Source organism: Diorhabda carinulata, chromosome 9, assembly GCF_026250575.1.
Source record: "Diorhabda carinulata isolate Delta chromosome 9, icDioCari1.1, whole genome shotgun sequence".
NCBI classification, from domain to species: Eukaryota; Metazoa; Arthropoda; class Insecta; order Coleoptera; family Chrysomelidae; genus Diorhabda; species Diorhabda carinulata.
The window spans coordinates 7,843,969-7,867,196 of NC_079468.1; the positions used below are offsets into that span (position 1 = coordinate 7,843,969).

A 23,228-nucleotide genomic window follows, 5' to 3' on the forward strand; every position below is an offset into this window, starting at 1 on the left:
TTAAATTTTGTATCAGTAATTATATTCGTTTTTCATGTAATACTTGTTTTAATTTTCATCATACGTACAATTATTGAATCTTTCCATTCTGCGTTATCGCATTGAACAGTGAACAAAAAATCTACCTTTCTCCGTATCAAGTAGGCATATACTGGGGAGTTGGTATGTACTAAATGAAAGCTGATATGTGTAGAGGGGGAGTGAGGGGTCTCCAAATAACCTAAGGGGGCGTGGTACAAAAAAGTTTGATTAGGTTCTAGACTATAAACTTTTTTGCCAAAAGAAAAATGTCGTTCCCGAAAAATTTAGCTTTTACAGAAATTTTCTCATTACTGAATTCAATCTTGGATTTCATCGTTTAATAAAAAAGAACAATGCGATTTGTGAACAAAATTCAGTTCTTTGGGAGAGCAAGAAAAGTTATCACTACAGGAAGATTACGATTTACATCTTATTAGAAAACAAGAAACTAGGGATCATGAAAAATATGACAAAGAATGATCCAAAGTGAATAACAGCTTCGTTTCTTATACAATGGAAATGGAAAATATTTATGTAACACGATCCCTTAATGTTGGCAAATTATATTATGCTCTGAAGTTAATGACTTTCAACTTCTGAAGCTACTAATTACACGTGGCACAAGATCCAAAGGATCATGAGAAATTGCAATTTGCTTGTGTCATGGTTTGGAGAATATGTATTTCTTCGTTAAAGACTTTTATTTTTGTACCACAAAGCAGTTTCGGAATTACCCATAGAAGTTGTGAACCAAAACTTCTGGACATTTTTCATTCTATCATTGAGAGAAATAGAAATAAAGTTCATATTTTTACACCTGACGATTGATATGCATGGAAGGTAAAAAACAAAAAATTCATTTTTATAAAGCACTTAACTTTTAAAATTTTAAACATTTATTAAAAATCGAACCAAAAATGGTAAAAGAAAATCTGGCTCAAAATAGAATGGCTGCAGACTGAATATACTGTTTACACCACCACTACTAAACAGTATATTCAGTATGAATATCGCCAACGGTTCCAAAAATTCCAACTTAGTTAGAATGGCTACAGTATAGAAAGGCAGATCCTACCCGAATATTTTACCAAGAAAAACTTGGCGATCCAAAATTTCAATCTACTTTCATTAAAAAGATCTCCACAAGGACTACTAGCAGATTAAGGGATAATGTTGAATTGCTTCATAAAAAGCCTTTGTGCATATAAAAAAAGAAACTTCAAAGCCTGTCTCAACTATACAATTCCCTGTGTACTTCTGCAGCTTAATTTAGGAGTGAGTGCAAAGTTCCAAAGTTTTATTATTTTTGGAATACATTTAAGATTATTATAGTTAAGTTAAAACCTCCAAAATTTGCAAAAATTTCTTTTTATAACAAAACAAAAATCGTATCGTACTAAAAACAAAATTTTTAAATGCAGTCTACTCAGTACTCAGCTTTACCTTTCACCACTAGAGCGACGATAGGCAATAATTTTGTTTCTCATTGTGGTTTTCTTCTGAGTATTGAAATTTTGTTGTGTTTATATTTTATTCAGTTATTTTCATGTTTGTTTTATAGTTTTTACAAGCTTTTGTCTACTGCATTTGTAAATACCGCCTTAAGTACTAAGCTTTTATTGCAGTTGAATCGTTAATATCACAGAATAAATAGTACTTATGATTTTATATTGAAATGTTATAAGAACATAATATGCGCGCAATGAATGATTGAAGTATGGCTTACAAAAGCGTGCCGAGACGAGCCGGTATTCGAATGTATCAGTGTTTATAAGAGGTTGCTGTGACGATTGGAACTAATACGTAATCAATTACTGGGGTGATTCAAAACTTTGTGCACATTAAAATAGCAAAGGGGATAATTTTAATTTGTTCATTTGGTGAATCTTAACAAAAATTTCAATAAAAAAGTAATGTGGGAGATTTTTAATTTTGAAAATTAACAATAAGAACGTTGCAAATGTCAAATAGAGAAGGATTTCAATTACCGAATTATTGAACAAATAATATTTTTCTACGACCGTGCGTTTTAACCCACTTTCCCGCACGCATTTTAGTTTTGAAAGTGTCACTTTCCCGCACTAGTGCGGGAAAGTAAAATTATGCAAATTTTGACCTTATTAGATAGTTTTTTACTTCTGAGATTATAACTATTGTTACTACAGGTAAATAAATATTCACGAAATAGTCCATCAAATAAAATTTAAACCTTTTTTAGCTTTTGGTAGCATTTTTAATTTTTTAAAAATATAAAATAATACAGATATTTTTTATTTAACCATGTAATTGTTACTAAAACGTGAAAGTTGTTCAAAACGTCTTGGAAGTGACCGAATAAGTACAATTTTCTTCTAAATCAAACCACATTGAACCGAATCCGATACAATAATATTAATGGATTCATCCGAAGAAGAACTTCCCGAGGCTATTTTGAAAGCTGCAAATGAAACTAATTCCGAGCTGTTACCTGCCAAATGACTTAAAACTGTTGCCGTCACCGCCATCGTCATCTTTATGCGACCTGCAACCGATGCAATCCTCATCGACGTCATCTACCTTCCAGTTGAAACCAAATTATTCCACTGGACCGGCAATTCTTACTAGTCTACAGAATACAACAAATTGTGCTTTCAATATTAATATTTATAATAATTAGTAGTTTTTAGTTACAGTTTTTTATATTGTTATGTTTGTTGAAATAAAATAATTCTTCAAAAATGGGTTGGTATACTTTTTTGTATATATGGTCGTAGAAAAAATAATGTTCCTAACACATGCGTAAAGTGTCTTTCCCGCACTTGACCGCTTGCCCGAACTCCGCTCCGCGTCGTTCGGGACAACTGCAGTCGCGTGCGGGAAAGTATCACTTTCCGCACTTGTTAGGAAAATAACTATTTCGTTTATAAAATATATACAGGTTATTCCAAAAAAGCAAAGAGCTCTTATAACAGGATATGTTGACAAATGAATTTCACTAATTAAATTTAACAGATTTTTAAGAATGATTTTGTTAACAATTACTATATTTTATATTTCAGTTTGCGAATATAAGTGTAAAATAAATACGTAGCCTGATATAAAGTCTTAAGAATATTTATGAAGAAAATCTCCACTAGGATTCATAAAAGAAACATATTTATATAAATCTTCAAGTTTTGCTCCGAGATTTCCGTGAGACCTAAACTTAATAAAATTTTCAACTAAGAGTAGTTATATTTGTTTGACATTCTACAATATTAGTTGGAGATAAATTCAGACCTTGCTCTAAAAAATAGCAGCTTCTTTTTTTGTATGTATTTTCATCATTAAAAATTATACAGATAGTACAAGAGAATACATTTTTAAGAAACAGCCAGTAATTTAAACCAAAGTATTTATTGCCTTCTGTACTCGTAATATTTCGATAGTCGCACGTAAAAACTTTTAAAGAATTATTACTTGTTACCATTTGTAAAATTCCACAAGAATTTCTTGCCAACCCAAAAAAATTCTCTAGGTAATCTTGATCTAGGTTCCTTTATAAAAGAAATTTAAATACCTTTAATGTATTCAACTTACAACTTATTTCTTCACTAAATTGTAATTGTTTCTCTGTGTCCATGAATGCGATAATGTTGGTGAGGTGGCAAGAATTTTACAAATCAAATAAATTATTGATAAATTTTGCAGAAAACATTGCTTCCGATCACTTACTATTTTCCATCAAATTCAGTGACGGGACAGCTTTATATTGCACATTCTTTCTGGAATTATTTTATATAAAATCTCCTTCAGATAACTCACACACTCTTAATTCATAACTAAAGTGTTCAGAAGTCATATTAGCATAAATATGACTGTTGTTCCCAAATGACAAGGCCTATTTCCAACGTTTACGTCTAAGAATATTATTAACAACTTTAACTCTAGATGGTCATAGAAACAAAAATATTACACCAAATTCAAACGATAACATAAATTTTTATTAACATAATTAATCAATCAATATGTAAATTGGAGAAAAAATTATCCAACTACCTACTTAATTTCATCTTTAGGATAATGAAATAGAAATATGTTTGTCCCTTCTTTGGTAGAACATCCAGCAACACAGCAGATCCGTGGGATTTTATTGCAGTAGCAAACTTAGAGTGAATGATAAGTTTAATTCAAAAAAGAATTGCCCACAACGACAATTAAGGACGAACGCTATATTTATGCACTTTTTTCTACGAAACGACGTGAGGGATAACCAGTTTATGCATGGTGACTTCGAATGATCGAAAAAGAGTAGCACCCGATATTTAAGTGAGATAGGCATAACAAGAGGAGGAGCCTAAAGTGACTCTTCGGTTTGTCGGTTTGAGGGTAAAACAGGGTATTGAAACAGTTGCAACGCGCATTTGGTAGTGTTGGATACACAACAGTGAATTCAATTTTCAAGATCATTTTTATATGACCTTAACTATTTCCAGGAGACAAAGCGAGAAACGTTGTATAATAGTGGACATCGGATCTCTTCTAAAATAGTAGCAGATGATGAAATATATCTACCCTTTCATGGTATTCCATCCCGCCAAGAGAGGCGTATATGGGGAGGATTCTACAACCCCAACAAAAGATCAAAGGTCTGCCAAGAAATTTATGTACATAGTTTTCTTCGTAGTACAGAATAAGTCACAGCCATTAAGCTTGAGAATCAGCGTACAGTTACAGCAAATTGTTACACCACAACATGTTCACCTACAGTTCTGAAGTCAGTCAATATCCACCTGATTTGTTCAAGTGTTATTTCTGGCTATTTTTCAACCTAAAGAAACATGGTCGACGTACCACGATGGAGAATGAGATAGAGGAAGCTATTTATAAACAAAAATGCGATGTGAGTGGTTATTATGTTGAACATGAATAACATCATTTTAAGTGCGTGATGTATTATTAAATTATAATATAATTATAATTATTTAATTATAAAATAAATATAAAGTACGAAAAGTTTATTGACAGTATGACAATATCACTTGATCCATTGCCGTACTGAAAATGTCAGATAATACATTAATAAATTATCGTCATTTATTTTTACCTCAACATAGAAGAAAAGAAACCCTTAAGAAAAACATGAAAAATATTATCCATGAGAATTATTATTGATTAAAATCGGAATTTTTATTAGGAAATTTGGAAATATATAGAATATAGATGTATAGAAACTTTTAATGAATAATTTCTAGAATTAATGTCCCTTTTCAAATGCGCAAAATTACGTGAAACTCTCAGATGATAAACTGACCCAAACAAAATTCAATTCAAATTCAAAGCCTATCGGTCTCTCCGCCCATGAATCTGGCTATAAATTGGTTTAATTAGCAATATTGATGTACGAGCTGAATAAACCAGCGTTTATCACGGTTGTATAGATTCCATGTAAACTGTAATATTAGTCAAATTTATGAGACACCTTCCAGGCACAGTATATTTACTCAGAGAAATAATGTGTAAAAATGGCAAGCTGTTAAAAGCAGTATAATAGTGATTTAATGTACCCTCTTTTCTATATCAATTCAATAAGTGAGTAATGATACATATTACTCATGAATGTGATTTTTGTAATTCATCCGAATAAGTAATAGAAATAATAATCCCCAATACTTTATATCCAGCTACGAGGAAAAGAACCCAATATATTATCAATTTTTATCATTACTACACTCATTATTATACGAGGGCTGCTACTTAAGTTTTAATTTTTTCTATTCCAATTGAGGTACATCTAAAACAAGTGATTTGAACGCTCAACCGCCTCTTCAGGTGTAGAAAAACGTGGACCTCACTATGTATTTTTGATTTGTGGAATTGAGAAGAAATTATTGGGTCCTAAACCAGAACTGTGTGACAGATGACCCATAAATTTGATGTTTTGACTGTTCCAAAACGTTTGTCCTTGAAATTATGTGTGCGGGCTCGCATTGTCGTCTTTAGCGATTGGTTTCACTGATGTTACTTACATACCTTGTGGTATAAATAACTATTATTCGCGTTATCCCAATTAACAATTTTAAAGCAGTAATTATTACTTCTAGTGGATATAACATTGATAAAATTTTATCCAGCTCTCTTCCATTTATAACCAATTGCATTCCTAATTATGTAGAAAATTAATATATCCTTTGAGTGAAGAGCTCGAAGAACATATAACGTAAGTAATTTGAAATCGAAGTATATGGAAATTGAATTAAAAAACTTTTTTTTCTAATAATTAGTCGAAAACTCCGCCATTTAGTAAAGTTGAAATTTATTGTCATATATACTAAGGTACAATGTTGTAAAGATAAAATTATTAAAAAATTTAGTTTAAAAAAATATCAAAAAAACAAATTATCCAAAGGGTCAAGAAAGGCACAATTAATAAGAATTTTTGATAATTGTATAGAAAATCCTTTATGTTAATCTCTCTGAGAAGCAAAATCGCGGGCGATAGCTAGTGATAGATGAAACATCAAATTTTCAGGATATATACGATGATATCTATTAACCGAGAATATTAATAACAAAATTATTACAAGTTAAAGTTTGGAATATTCTCAATCTAACAGTTGAAAAAGAGCACCCGATTAAATCAGGTAAATCACCGTGTTACCTATATAAACAATTTACAGTGTACTTAGATCTCAACAACTGGAATTGGCCAAATGGAAGCATCTAAAGGATTTCCTTTTTATGTTTCCTTGGAATGATGTTTACCCAATCACAACGACCTTTCAATGCGTGTAAAGGAGATTTCAGAAGTAATCTTGGAAGGTTTGGACTTTGACGACAACAATCCATGGTTTGATAAAAACTGTACTAAAGCAGTCAACAACAAAAACGGTGTTTATTGCAAATGGCGCTTAAATCCTAGTGCCGCATATTGTATATGTTGTCTCGAGAAAAACCTGCAAGCAGACCATAGATGTTTACTAGGAACGATATAATGAGAGAGTGAAAAGGAACCTTCTCAATTTCCCAAATGAGTCAAGGTCTCCCTGGTCTGTAACGAAAGCAGTCAGCAAGGTTTTTGTAAGTCAAAAATTCCACCGTTGACTGGAGAAGATTGGTCAATCGCAGTGACCGCAGAAGACAAGGCGGACTTGTTGGGTCGCTTGTTCGCTTCACATTCAACTCTTGATTCGCGGGGAAAACTAACACCCAGCCTGCCTAGAGTTGGTACATCTATGCAAGAAATAGAATGTCGACACCGAGATGTGGAAAAACTTCTCAAAACTTGAGCATTAATACAGCGACTGGATCAGTTGTAATACAACCAATCGTTTTGAGAATTGTGCAGCTAAACTGACAAATCGGCTATGCAAACTTTTTTCTCTATCAAATAAAAGAGGTCTTTTTCCTGTAGAAGAAAGTTGCTTGGGTTTAACCCATACCAAAAAAAGGAAAAAAATGGTTTGCTATATCATCATCATCGTAAATTAGCTTGTTCGGTGTTGAAGCTGGAACCAATATGTCCTGGCATAGTCACGTCGGCGATTTAACCAAGACAGCTTCTTAATAACTTGGAGCCCTTTTTAAATCTAAAAAGCGTAGATAAAGCATATAAGAAAGATCGCCAGCCTGACTATATTTTACCGATAATACCACGGCAAATGCTCTTACAGCCCAAGTACTACAACCCACAGAGCTTTAAGATCAATATCAACAGGCATCTCCACACCGCAGTCACCACTCGTATAGAAAATACCATAATCACTTTTATAGTTTTCAGTTGGTCGCATTCGAACCACTTTACGACTACCAACAACTATCGTCCCAATGGATATATTCAAACATTTATAGAGAACAAATTCAGTTTAATCCCATGTGTTTCCACTTTCGATTTATTTAAAAGACCCTAAATAAATCACAAACATTGGCAAAATAATAATAAATAAAACGATACACAACTACTTATTTCTAATATTTTTCAGGTTCAACAAATTTAGTAGGAAAGTTCACTCAAAGCGTTCGTAGGATAGTTCAAGACGTAAAGGATGAAGGAACAGCCACTGGAGCAACAAAAGAAGAAGTGATAGAGACCAACGAGAGGTTAAGAGCAGTAAGAGTACGAATGGATGAATCTTATGATACTGCCAAAAAGGCACTTGTGGGACTCATGGGAAAGTATAACGAGAGTAAAAGCGTCCATAATATATTTCAAAGATACAATATGCTCAAAGCAATGATCAAGGTAAGTTGCATATTTCTTATTCTATCATCATATGTTTAAAATTAGAGTCAACATATTTTCTCAACAGTTTTATTCAAACTAACAATCGTTAAATATGATGTTTATAAATAACTACTATTTCGTATAAAACATTAAACCATTCACTCCAATCCTTTTCTCTTATTTTTCAAATTATATAATTATGTTACTAGCTCAAAGAATGTTGAGAAACAAAATAGAGGCCTAATATCATTGTTCTTTTAAGTCAAACTACACAAAGAGTTTAACGTTTTATAGTATTCCTTATATTGAACCCACAGTTATGAATGATACATCAAACAAAAGTGCAGCCATGAGAGCCTACAGGTTTTCAATATGAGCACCATTTATCACACGTCAAAACAATATGCGATTTCTTCCAAAACGTTGATCAGCGTCTCTTGAGTAATTGTAGCAATTTTGTTGCTAAATTCGAGATGCTTGGCTGGTATCGGAGGCACATATATACTTGTGAGGGTAATGGTAAACAAACTTTGTAGTTTGAGCGTATGCCACGGTTGGTACAGAGACGTTCAGCTACTGACATCCTTCATTATTTTAGCTGAAAAACAGTTCACCTTCCTATCAATAGAACCGACTTTTATCCATCTAGGTATAGTGTTCAAATTTTATCTTGAAATGTTGAACTTTGTATGACATGTCGTGATTGCAATTCTTCATTAATTGAACCAGATTTGATGTCAAGATACCACACATGAAGCTTCACATATTATAGGAACGTTGAATTCATCATATGACAGCTTGAAGTTTTCAAAAGTTAGCAGGTACAACTTTTGGTACCTTTGAATGCATTTAATATTGGGATGAAAAGCTGATGTGCTGAAAAAAGAACAAAAACATGACGCATTTTTCTTGACTAAAAAATCTATCTTGATTTTCAGCGAAATTATTATTTACATTAAAAGGGCACATTGAAGATGTTATTTAAGAAGATTATAATGATCGTATGGTGTATACATATTGAAGCCAGAAACGTACTGCATGAGGAAGCGGTGCTGGTATAACCATAAAGAAAACCGAAATCTTAGCTATACTACAAAGAAACTATTTTAATTGGTAGAGTTCAATCATTCACTGTCCATAAATACAATATCATTGTAAATATTGACAGATCTAACAGATCTAAATGGGAAATAAGGTCTAGATGAATGACCGAAATTATTTTAGAGGCTTTTTTCCGATTTGAATCAATTATGTATGGCTTTTGCGGCTGTCATCCATTGCTTGCATGTTGAAAATAAGTATTACTATTGGACGTTTGGCCAACTTATGTGGTTGGCATCTTTAGAAATTATTTTCCGCTTCAACTGATTTTGACGATAAGAAGATCCCAATCATACGAGATGACGAAAGAAATTACAAGCAGTGTTATTGTTATGTTATTTCCGACAATTGCCTAATAGCCTAAGAAGCATTCAAACAATAGTTCAGTTTGATACATTCTACAGTGCTACAACTGAGAATCTAATGAACGCCTGATTAGGCTTTAACTGGTATGAGAATGGTTCAGGATATTGAATAACGAAGCAAAAAGTATTGAGTACGCATCTGTCAAAGTAATCAGGAGTGTGACAAAAAATACTATCTCATGAAGAAATGGAGAATTTCCTCTCATAGTGCGTGAATCTTACACCAGATTTTCAGTATTGATACATCTCTGGGTACTCAGAGATCTCAAAGTATGCAAGAAAAATTTGAAGAAAGTGTAATCAATCACTAGCGGGTTTTAGATTGAACAATTCTGAAATAATACATAAATGCAATCATTGTCAAAACAGAAGGTAAAATCGTCTGGAAAGTAAAAAATTAAAGATACAAGATATAAAAGATACAAGCTACTACCAGGAATAGCTTCTTTTATATTTTGATTAACGAAGTAATTCCGCTGTAGAAATGAGCAATTGGAAAAATAACATCAAAAATTTAATAATAAAGATGCGGATTTTTCTTCAATTTTGGATATTGCTATATCTCTTAACAAAGACGGCACTTATAGTACAACTAAGGGAAATATTTAATATTTAGCTAGGTGTAGTATTACAATCTAGTCTAAAGCAGATAATATTGATAACTGTAGAATTTATATGAAATCAAGAAAGATGATATGAAGAAGGTTTCGACAAAAACAGCCAAAGCTTAAAAGAACCGAATTGTTCAACTTTGTGTAAGTGACAAGTTAGTGTACAAAAGGGTCAATGCTGTCCTGTGGGGTCAAAAGAAAAAAGTGAGAATATGAAAAAAAATTAAAATCAGGGATATATCTTAAAGAAAAAATTTTGTTCTTTCAGATTAAATCCATTTTTAAACACTAAAAAATTACTATTCACATAATGAGATATTGTAAAGCTGCTTTTCTTGTTTCAATTTCCTTCTTTCGACAATTATAAATATTGTTTTTATAATTTCCACTAATATTTTCACGAGACGCGAGCATCAAACATTCGTTTACATAAATCAATAAACTTACTCAGTCGAACATTTTTCTATTCTCATATTTTGTTTGTATTTCTTGTTATTCACAATATATTTCCTTTGATCAGACGTATTCTTCATAGTCAATGGAGTAACTGTTGATATGATAGAATCGCAAAGTTTTCTCTGGGCACTTTCTGATCTGCTACAAAATTATGAAATAATAAAATGTTGTTTGAACAATTTTTTCACTTTAATACATCTTTTAAAAATATTGGGGTATAAGAGTGTTACCTGTGCCTATGTCGTAACACATTGTTGATTGAGTAAACGTCAGAAAATCCTTCAAAGAAATGATCCACTTTGTGATTACTATCGTAGAAAGATAGAATCGCTTTCAAAATATCAGTTTCTGGATAATCTTCAACTATGGTATTAATACCATCAAAAAACGTTTGATTATGTTCCAAATTTCGCGATACCATTTTTGTTGAACGTTTAAAACGATCATGTATATTTCTCTGAAAGTAAACAAACACCAAAATTAACTCTGAAAATAATTTTGTCTATATTTTCCCATTATCGGCTTTATACAAGGTATTTCAAGACTTGATGTGGAAAATTCCGAAGTGAGTAGGTAACGGGAAAGTAATGCTGTGACATGGAACAATTTTCTCATGTGAACCCTCGTTTCTAAGTTATAGGCCTCTAAAGATGCGAAATAATAACTTATATTTGTTAAATTATACATACGAATATTATATTTTAATTGATGATTACGTATGTCCATGTAGAGTGTGTGCCCAATAATTAACAATCGGCAACTTTTGCAGAGACAACCTGTACAATCTGAAGATAGCAAAAAATGAAGAAAGCCTTTTTTTAAATTTGGTTACCAATATGCTCCTTAATAAAGTAATATTTTGAGATAAACAAATTTTGGAAAAATTTAACAAGTGGCGCGCTGTCGGGGCTAGTTGTCACTCTTATCTTTAGCCTTATCTAACAGCCTATATATCAACAACTAGGCCCCATATGAGTTCGTATTCTTATATCAAAACGAATCATTTGAGATCTCTCTGTGGTAGTGCATTTTCGATCGAATATAGAAACACCCTGTAGATAAATGGAAAGAAATAAGATTTGCATGCCGATTTTTGGAAAATAATCAAATTATGCAGCTGTGTAACTAAACTTCTGTTTTTGTCACTCTTATGGTAAGTTTCCGAGGCGTTTAGCCTCGTGACAAAAAGTATAACTTTAGTGCCTTGATACATAAACAACCATTATCTATAACTATCACAAAATTTCAAAGAGAATATTCACTAGTAATGACGACTCTTCAGTCAATTGAATAATATGATGATATTGTTCAATATTCATGTTAATAGTGGTGTTTTTCTGAATTTTCTGAATTTTTATCTCAAGTTACGTTCAATGAAATGTATAGTAATACTTCTATTACATATTGGACATCAAAATCGAAGGGAAACTCTAATGTGGCATAAAAGAATTTTATAGATTAGCAGTTGATGCTTTAACACTTTATCTGAAATAAGTTAGAGGAGTGGGGGACACATTGTTACAATTATTAGATTTATACATTTGATTACCTCTATCGTTAGTATGTCTATTCATCTATTAAAATGGAAAATTAAGGCAAAAAAGTCCATTGTAACAACTTACCCCCTATTTGGGGCTAGTTGTTACCCTTTCGGGGCACGATGTTATGTTATTGATAGACAAAATCATCAATGATTAATCATTTTTTATCATTTGATAAACAAAAGAGATCACTTGGAACAGTCTTCTAACAATTATGAATAATTAGAATAATATAACTTTGACAGGAACTTTTTTAAACCTTATATAAAAACGTCTTCTTCAAATGACAACTTGTAGTGAATTATTTATACATATCATTATTATAAGAAACCTTAAGCAAAATGGAAGACTTTGGATTCTAACATTTTTTTAGCACTAGAAAAATGAATAGTTATTTAGTCAGAGGTAGTAACATTACATACTAATATTAAATTAGTCTTCATCAGAATTCTAGTTAATGCGAATGTTTGAGTGAACGTTTCAAGTTACACATTTGACATGGGCCCATATTTTGCATTCTTAATATTCTACCAATCTTCTTTTTTAGAGGTGCTGTAACTTTCGCTACACCATAAACGAAACCATTCATCCGTATCAGAATCTGATTATTAAATATTAATGTGGTTTCTCCACTATTTGTTGAGTTTTGTGTATTGAATCTATTGGGTAAAGCCACATTGGTCTTCTAGAATATGTTTTCCTTCACTAGCTAGGCGTCTCTGAATTATAAATTGAATTATTCTAAAAACTATATACGAAAGCGTAATTTCTCATTATCCTGATATCTTTTTTCCTCCCCATATATTTCTTATCAATTTAGATAATCGTTCATAAAGTTCATCCAAGATCGTTCTTGGTCAGTTACGTATTCATTGCAGATGTTCCTTTCTTTCTTACCTTTTTTTGTAACTTCTAATATAGCATTTTCTATTGATAAATATAAACAAACTAGAATGTGACGAAAGTGGCATCCTGAAATCTATATTGTCCTGGCACAGTAATTATTGGAATAATAAAGGTACCTTCCCATTCTAGAATATATCATAAACTATGAATTGATAAACATTCATTGAATAAGCATTAGCAGATATATACAACTTAATCTGTTAGAAAGAAGTGAAATTATTTCTGTTATAGTGATAATAATTAATAGAATAATAGCAACTAATCCTCTTAACACTCCACTATAATCTGCTGTAAAATCATTCATTTTTATTTATTTATTTATACCTAAAGAGAGACTACATAAAAATTAAAACAGGAAATAAATTAAATGCATTGAGTTCAAGAAAAAGTTAAATGGAGATAAAAACAAACGTTTCTTATAAGGAAACATGAGATTTATTAAAATTTATAACATAAAATTTGAAAAAGATTACTACTTACAGCAACCGAAACGTCAAAGAAAAAGAATAAAACAAAGCACACAATAAGTGACATAATTCATCAGAATATGAAGCTTTTGATGATAATCTTACTAAATATGGGCACTAAATGAAAACGGATAACCCTTTTATACATTTACCGGATTGACGTATTCGGTTATCTTCTTATTTGCGTCATTTCGTTACGTTTTACAAATCCGGTTGCAGTGACGGCGGAATCTGATTTAGAAAACTTATATTCCTTTTTATTCAATCAGCTGCTCTGCATTGAGTGTAAAAAACTGCATTTTTCACTATCGAAGAACTAATAATGAATCTATTCTAATTTCGTCAAACCAGAAACCGTTTTATTTACTTTACTGAATCATATATGAATCAATTTCGTCACTTATGAATAATAAGCAATAAACGTGTTAGTAAAGAACCACAATTTCCAATAAATATACTAATTTTTTATTAGAATTATGTATGTATTTCAGGAGCTAGTTATTCAATTACGTATACAGTGTAAGTTTTAAATATACATTATTTGCATATAATGTATATAATGAACATGAATATTGTATAAATATTTTCATATATTATCTAAGTTTGTGTAAAACACTGTACTAACTTTTGTCTTGTTATGATTTATGAAAAAGTCCAAATCTGAAGAAATGTCATAATTCTTTGGTGAATTGTTTGACCAATCTTCCATTTTGTAACAGTATTTAATTACTATTCAGAACAGAGGAGAGGAAAGCTAACATTAGAGGAGGAATCTCGTCTTGGCTAACCGTGGTTACCACATAAAACATTGCAGCTACGAGAAAACTGATGACCATTGTTCACCCAGTGACCTATAATGGAATTGGATTGGATCGTCAGCTCCAAGTGTGCTTCCAAGCGAAGCCAAGAGACCCTAAAAACCAAAACCACCTGCAGACAGCAACAAGAAGTCAGAAAGCTGAAAGGAACCTTTTTAATCAAAATCCTTGTAGGATGTTGATTCCAATCAGGAACACAGACGCTAGCAAATGAGAAATCCACAGCGAATAACCAACTAATACTTCTTCCCGACATCAAAATCACGAACGATACACCACTACCAGCTTTAAACCGGAAGTACCGTTAGAAGACATCAATTTGGATCAATTCCTAGACATCCTATGCCAAGCGACAGAAAACTACCATTGGACGATAATATTTAATTGCTATTCAGAATGAAAGAGAGGAAGACTTACATCAAAGGACGAAACTCGTCCTATCTCACCATCCACTGTGGTTACCACAAAAAACATTGCAACTATGAGAAAATTGATGACAAATATTCATCCAGTGACTTATAATGGAATCTTTAAGGATTGGATCGGCAGCTCCAAGTGTGCTTCCAAGCGAAGCCAAGAGACCCTAAAAACCACCCGTAGACAGCAACTACCCCTTGCATTGCACGACCGGAGTATCCAATACACACAGCGTGGGACAATACTGATTTACGCCTTGATAGTAGGAGCAATCGCAGCCTTAGCTTACAAGAAGTTCCACAACAGGAAAAAGACAACTGGCTCCTGTGGCTACATCACCATCGATTTAACTCCTTCTTGTCTCGTTAGATGAAACTTCGACGGAAGGAATTATCTGAATCTTCTTGACGACGCAGGAGATGATAAGCGAAGTCACGAGTCTTCCAATATCGTCGTATAAAAAGAATATTGTTCAAAAGATTCGGACATTAACTATTTATTATTGTTCATTCCATTTTAGAGTTGAGTTGTAATATTAAGTTTGTAAACTTCTGATTTGAAATTAATAACGGAGTTGATCTAACAATATTGCATTTCATCAATGTTTTGGTAGCAATCTAAGACATTATTGTCTTCAAGCTTTAAATTGTAGTAACAAAACTGCATTAATTTAGGTGTGACCTTCCTTAAAGACCTGGAGTTTTCTTCTCAAAATATATGAGAGGGTTCCTACTTAAGTTTTGAGAGACAAATAAAAACAAATATTTCTGATTGGATATGGCTTTATTGTTTTACAAAATATTCTCTATCATGATCAATACACAGCCATTCCGATTGAGATACCTCCAAAACACGTGATTTGAACGCATCAACCGCTTAAGGTGTAGAAAAACGTTGACCACGCAATTTATCCTTGATCTACGAAAATAAAATGATCCACCAATTCGATGTTTTGACTATTCAAATACGGTTTTATTTGAGCTGATGTGCGAGAGCTCGCATTGACGTGGTGCAGAATGATTCGTTTCCCTGATTTCGATCACTTCTGGCAAACAAAGGCTGGTTTACGATTCAAAATTGACTGTTCTACGTTGCTATTATGGAACCGTGGCGACATGTGCAGTTATTCAGAAAAAACAGGCGACCATTTGCTTCAAAGTGCTTCGGGTGCGAATAAATTTTGTTAGAATTGACTCGACTTGAAGCACCCATACAGTCGATTATTTTTTAGATTCGGGTTCCTATACATAGATCCATGATTCTTCGCCTGTCACGGCTTTTTAGACGTCTTGTGAAGCACAGCAATTAAAGTTTTTCAACATTTCTTTGCGCCAATCGACTCGAGCTTTTTTGAGCAATTATGCTGTATCAAAAGCGTACAAATTTTTTTGTCAACCAAATGTTCATGCAGTATTCAATGAATGCAATATCAGTTTATGCAGAGCATCGATGTTTTCTGGCACAACAACCGCTTTTGGACTAAATTTATCCTGTAGCGAAGTATGACAACGATTGAATTACGAAAACTAGCGAAACACGTTACCTCGAGATGGTGCTATTACCAAAAGTCGAAGCGACATTATTACGTCGAAAGTCATAGAAAATCATCGCACGCGATTTAATTTCATTTTTTGACCAAGACAACTGTATCAACTAACAACTCAAATACCCCTCGTATGACAACACGTTCTTAGACCTTTTGATATGTTTATGTTTCTACATGTTCTTGATTTTAGGTCTCTTCTGTTTCAAAATTAGTTTTCTTATTAATAATATATAATATAAAATAAAGTAGATAAATATTGACGTTTCCACTAATTTCAAGTCTTTATCAAAATTATTAATTCCAATCTGCAAAAAAAATTTTTCTTTTAACGCAAAGAGTTACTTTTTGTAGAATTCTATAGATAGCGTTTTCGATTCAATTAAACTCGAAGGTATTTGGTGTTTTTACTGTAATTTTTACGTCATGTAGATAATAATACAAATTAATGTAAAACTTCAATAATAAATAATTTACATTTACTTAATGGCGAAAATAATGTTATAACAAATGTTTAAGATATTCTCTGTTTTGTTACATAATCTACTTGTCTTATTTAGTGACTTGTATTTTTTTACTCGTAAAATTAAGTAGATGGTAACTTGACAATTATTATCCAACGTCTTATTATGACATTCCAAATATGAGCTATCAAACCGATTAGAAGATTTTAAAAAAATAAAGTTTGCATCTGTCTTATTGAATTTTTGAAAAAAATGTATACTACCTCTATTTTCGGTTTACTGTACTATCAACAAATTAATGTCCATAATTATTACCTTCTTTCACAAATTTTCTCTTTCTTAAAATCTCATAAAGGACTAATGGTAATCCCTTAGCAAATTTTCAACTTTCATTATTAGAAAATCTCTCAATATTGCTGAAAAGCCTTTTTCTTTCGTCATTCATACATTTTTTAATAAAAGTAGGAAAAATGATTCTCACAATCTATTGAATATAAATGAAGGATGGCAAAGGACTCTTAAAACTGATAACTAATCAAGAAAAAAATTACGAAGTTATTTTGATAAGAGTGGTTTCATACTTGAAGAATATCTATACCATTTTTACAAGAGAATGTCCTACCTGAGATGTATTAAATTATTTTAACATTAAAGTTTAGGCTATAAAAGCCCGTATTTTGGCTGTGGGATATAATATAATATACTCGTATATTACAGTTTGAGATATAATATTTCAACGCTTGTTATATATTTTATACGAGGGAGTTCTATAATATATCTAATTATTATCTCGAAATATTGGAGGTAAACTTTAGTCTCTGAAGGCGATAAGTTGGTTATCGAAACGCGCATCAGATATGATAATTGTGAGTGTTGGTGTAGTGATAGTGTGGATAATATTTTCAGTTCGAATATCACCAATAGTTGCAGAAATTTCAAATCTAAATCTGTTGTTTTCTTTAATGTTAAGATTGCATTGAATAACTTTTTTGTTAGGCTATTCATTTTAAAAGAATAATATTTTTATGGATGAAACTTTGTTTTTCCATGACGTTCTTAGATATGCTAGTCCTCAATTTATGAAAAAATTGAAAAGGAACGTTGCCTGATTATTTTAGAATTTTGGTATAGATATCTATATGTTAATTCTAAACAAAATGTTTCAATAACTTTTTCTTATATTCGACACATTAAACGCACTTCACAGTAGTGAAAAACACGTTTTCTGAAAATTTTTCATCTAGAATCATTTCGCATATCTAGGGACCCAATATATGATCTGTTGATTCAACTATAATATTTTAAAATATTTTTGCTGCTAGTTTTATGTGTCAATGATCATATGTCATTTATTGCAATTTAAAAAAGAAGAATTTTATTTAAGGTTAGATAGAAAAGATCAATAAGTTGATGTTGAAAAAATGTTTCGATATTATAACTTTATTCTTTTTATAAGATTTTATTTCGGGTAGTTTAATTTATTGGAGCAGGGAATACACTATACATACTTCTTTGCTCCTAGTATAACCTTTCGAATTCGTTATTTCTATCTGAAATATGTTTCATAGACTCTTCTCGATAATCGATTCGTTAACTTTAACTCAATCGATATATTCGTACTATATCCGAGATATTCTGAATAATCTCTTTTAAGTCAACGTCTTAAACTTATCGATTTTCTTTTGAACAGGGAATTTTAAACTTCGACGACTCTGCTTAGTACGTGATGAGTTAAAACATTCAATTGAGCTTGTAATTTCTTGAATGTTTTTGTATTAGTTATTAGTTTGGTAGGAGTCTTTCAGGCAATTGCTAGCCTATAGTTTCAGCTCTGTTCAAATATTCCCTATCCCAATCTTCTATTTGGATACAGAAGATTACCACTTATTACTTACTTATTTTTTAGATAGAAGGGCTTCACTAACGATGCTTGATAGAATAATTTCCAATTTTAAATCCCGTATACCATTTGCAAAGATTCTCTAAAAATACTGTTACAGACCACAACAGCGAACTTCTTTTGCACTTTTTATAAATTGGAATTTAAGTTGATAATGGTACATAGGTGATGCTATGCTACTAAGTGTAGGCCTATCTAAATAGCAGTCACTTGGAGACAAATATGGCTGATAGACGACAAACACATTATACATCTGTTTAATCTCCCCGCGTCTCATTTGAATCAAAAGTTTATTAACGATGACTACATTTTGCGGGATGATAGGTCTGAAAGAGAAGCTGTCAGTTTTGTTCGAATCACGGATATTACATCCTTCAAACATAAACACCATCTTGACCAGTTGTCCAAGGGACATAAAAAACTGGCTAGATGATATAGAAAGAGTATAAAAAGCGAGACAAAAGTATGCACCAATTACTTTATTCCTATTATTATTAGTTAACTGTTAAGTGCTCTACACCAGCTTAGAAAATGTATTCTCTTAAATATATGCTAGCTAAATACGGCAGTCCAGATGTACTGGGAATACGGTATATCATAAGGGAGGGTACATTAAACCCTGATGAGTCCATAGTTTAAATGGGCTATAAAACGGTAAAATCTTCATCCATGCAAAATAAAAAAGATACGAAAGAGGGAGAGGATATGATAAACTGTAGTGTAAAAAATGTAATTATCATAAAGTGACTATATCAAAGTTGAAGTTAGTAGAGTAAGATACTTCTCAATAATCAATGCTGTCTTTGTGGAAGGTTACCAGGAAAGATGCTTGATAAAGCCTACTTCTTTTCAAAAACTACATCTGTCCGTAGTCTCAACAAGTAAAGAAAATATCCCAGAAGAATTTCCATATCAATATACTCAAGAAGAGCAAACACATGTATCATAAGAAGACATATTTATGCTTATACTAAGTTAGCTCGTATCAGAACATAATTATAACCCTACTGTTCTATAATTAGAAAACTAAATATTATGAATAACTACGCAGTGTTTGGAAGGTTCATTGGAGCCATACACAGTAATTCATTCTCACACAGTTCTCACAGGCAACAGATACTGCTAACATTAACAAATAACGTTTAAATCTGGAGTACCAGGATATGGGATATATATTTGAAAAAGTGACAACACGTTTCACCGAAACAATCAAAAAGTCTCTTAAAAACAAATTATACTAAAAAAGTAGCGAAACCCAGTGGTCAGAATAGCTTTAAACATGTTGTATGTCATCCAGCGGACATATTACAGCTGCGCAGGTCATGGTACTGGATTGCCCCATGGTGTGGTATTTAAAAACTAATTTTGCGGCATTTCTAAATATACATACTGTCATAGTTCACTACTTAAGAATGGTGGTAATTAAAAAAAGTAGTGTTGCTAGCTCTAGCTCCTGTATTTTCATTGCTATAGTATAGTGATAAACCAGTACTAATTCAAACTTGGCACAGCTTATCTCTCTGGATTATTCAAATAAAGACTCGTGATAAAGCTAAAAATCATGGTTCGAATTCATTTAAAATTTAGATCAGTTATAATTTACTTGATTTTACTACTATATTTTATAAAGCAATTCGTTTTGCAATGACAGCGTGTATAGCCTTACCCACCGCTTTTCGAATTAGCTGTATCTGCTTCTTTTCTTCTCTGTATCTACGAAATTTCATGAAAATATTCTCATCTATAGAAAGTGACTTTTCTATACAATTTACTAACTGATTACGTGTGTAAAGCTGCTTAAGGGTATTCGGTTTTTCCGGCAGAACTTGTGAAGACGTGGTAGAAGTCCTCTTGGATATTTTTCTTTAGAATATAGTTTCCGGTATGACTACCACTTAAATTTATTCAGAAGTGATTTTTTTGAAGTTGTTCTTCAGTTTGGATATTTGATATTTATTTGCTAGGCAAAACAGACGAACCTATGCCTCTTTTCGCTTTAACGCCAAACATGACTTCATAAGGACTTTGGCATATTTCTTAGTGGTACAAAGTATTCTTGAAAAGCTAAACAATATGTAAACCTTCTAATCATTCCTTTGTATTGTTATTGTTCATCCATGCAGTTAGCATATTTTGTATATCCTGGTTGGTCAATCCAACGGAGCCTTATATTTGACTGTGGACATGATTTGATTACTGGATTCTCTACAATTATCTTTTGCAATATTGCTGAAGCATCAAATGTTAAAAATATTATAAGAACGTGAAACGCTACTTCTTCCGCCCTCTTAGTTCTCAAAGTTTCTAGCTGGACAAGATAAATGATATTTATACACCATTATAAACATATAGTCGCGATCTCGGTTTGACTGAAGAATCATTTGTGTTGCACTTAGTTTCAGCAGAAATCACTTCAGAAAGTATTTTAGAGTACTTTCTTGAGAAAAATAATTGTTTTTCTCGTTTACCCACAATTAATTCATTTAACTTTTCAAGAAAGATGACTACTCACTGCAGTATCCATTCTATATAAATTAGGGTGTCGGAAAAAAATTAAGGAAACGTTGCTCTCATCATCAAACCTTGCATAAGTCTGGCTTCAAGCAGAACAAAGGATTTGGGTGGAAACAACCAGTCGGCTCATCTCTTTTCGACCTCCACCAGAGCATCTCTGTGATTGTCGACATACACCGGTGAGGATCCAAATGTACAAGAATGTAAGAAAATATTCGATCTTCCACCGACGTATTTAGTGTTTGTTGGCATCCATCGGTGAAAGTCGACATTTTCCAATTCCGGTCTTTCACGGTAACATAATCATGTAATAAAATTTGTGGTTTACCATAGTATTTTATCTTAAGTTATTCACTAAAGTACGTAAGGAACTTTAAATCAGATCCATTAACCAAATATTAGATAATAATAGGGATTTACATGATAAAAATTTTAGGAAAATATATAATATTTTCGTAGTTACATTAAGCTGAGGAAAATAATAAAACATAAAAATAATACATTTCATAATATGCAGTTAAAAGACAAACATCCATTTGACGTCTAATGCAGAGCCCACCAAATATATATATATATATATATATATATATATATATATATATATATATATATATATATATATATATATATATATATATATATATAGTAGTCACTGAGGAGCCACATCTGGACTATACGATGGATGAGGAAGGAATTCGTATTTGTTAGTGTATTTCGTTCAATTTTACCATCATTGCTTTCGACTTGTGAATCGGTGGATTATCTTGTTGAAACAGTGTTTTTCTTGGACATATGAGACCGTTTTCACTGAATTTTGTATTCAAACGATCCAGCTGACTGTTGTGCCTTCAGACTCCTCAGATGTGATTCACCGGTTGCAGTGCACTCAGATGATGATCGGTTTGTTTCCGGAGTGAAGTGATGGATCCATGTTTATACATTATCACATATCGACGCAAACAATCTGATTTATTACGCAGTACCAACTTTGAAAAAAGCCTTCTCGTTGTCAAATGAGTTGAAGAGTTAAATACACTACCTTCTGTTATCTTTACAGCTTCAGCTTACAACTCACACAATTTCAATTTACGATTAAATATTACCAATTGTTTTCTGAAATAACCTCCTCAATTTGACGACCATCATCGGTGTGTGTTTGTTTGATTATTTCAAATAAAATATTTCTTCCAATTTAAATATTTTCTCTATTAGTTATCTGACGCTCTTTTTTATTATAAGGATTATACGAGTATTAACCATTACAATAAATGTTTGAAAACAGAGAAATCATTTCGTAGAACTAAGCACTTTCAGGATAACATTCACGCAACTTTTCCTTAGTTTCTTGAATTATGAAAAATGATGTCCACATTGAAAGTTTTTCATCTATCAAATATATTTAAAACTTTGACAGATGGCATAAAAAATAGCGGAAAGTAACAATATAGTCCTAGGAGCGAAAGGGTACACAATCTCCTAAGCAGCTCTGGTATAATATTTTATAAATAACCAATAAGAAGTGTAGATTCCTTGGGGACTCGTTTAAGCTTGCTAGCAAATTTTGTTCCACTTTCCAAGGTTTTAGCATTACTCCATTTTTGTTAAAATGGGCATAAATTTCGCAGAGTAGGTGCTTTGCTGTCAATATAGTTTGTTCCAAGAATTTGTCAGTTGTTAATTTCTATTACATCTATCGCCTTAAGCGGTGCACAGAATGAACGCGAACATGACGTTGGTTCGCTAGTAAACATAACCTCAAAAGTACATGAATATAGAGAAATTTGACGATGATGGACGATTTTTAATTATTTTTAATGTATTATATACTTACTTCACTGTATGAGATATGTAAAGAAATATATACGTCGCGACATTTGACACGGCGTTGGTGGATGAGATTCTTCAATTTGAATAGAAATATC

At 32.0% G+C, this 23,228-nt stretch overlaps 1 protein-coding gene across 2 annotated transcripts in view; it reads left to right on the top strand.

The window, feature by feature from the left end:
• Nucleotides 1-23,228, top strand: part of LOC130897867 (uncharacterized) — a 248,697-nt gene that overhangs the window by 191,915 nt on the left and 33,554 nt on the right. For both annotated transcript variants that reach the window (XM_057806806.1, XM_057806807.1), the window contains exon 3: nt 7,962-8,221. In XM_057806806.1, coding sequence (XP_057662789.1) covers nt 7,962-8,221 — 260 coding nt within the window. The remainder of the gene's footprint in view (nt 1-7,961; nt 8,222-23,228) is intronic.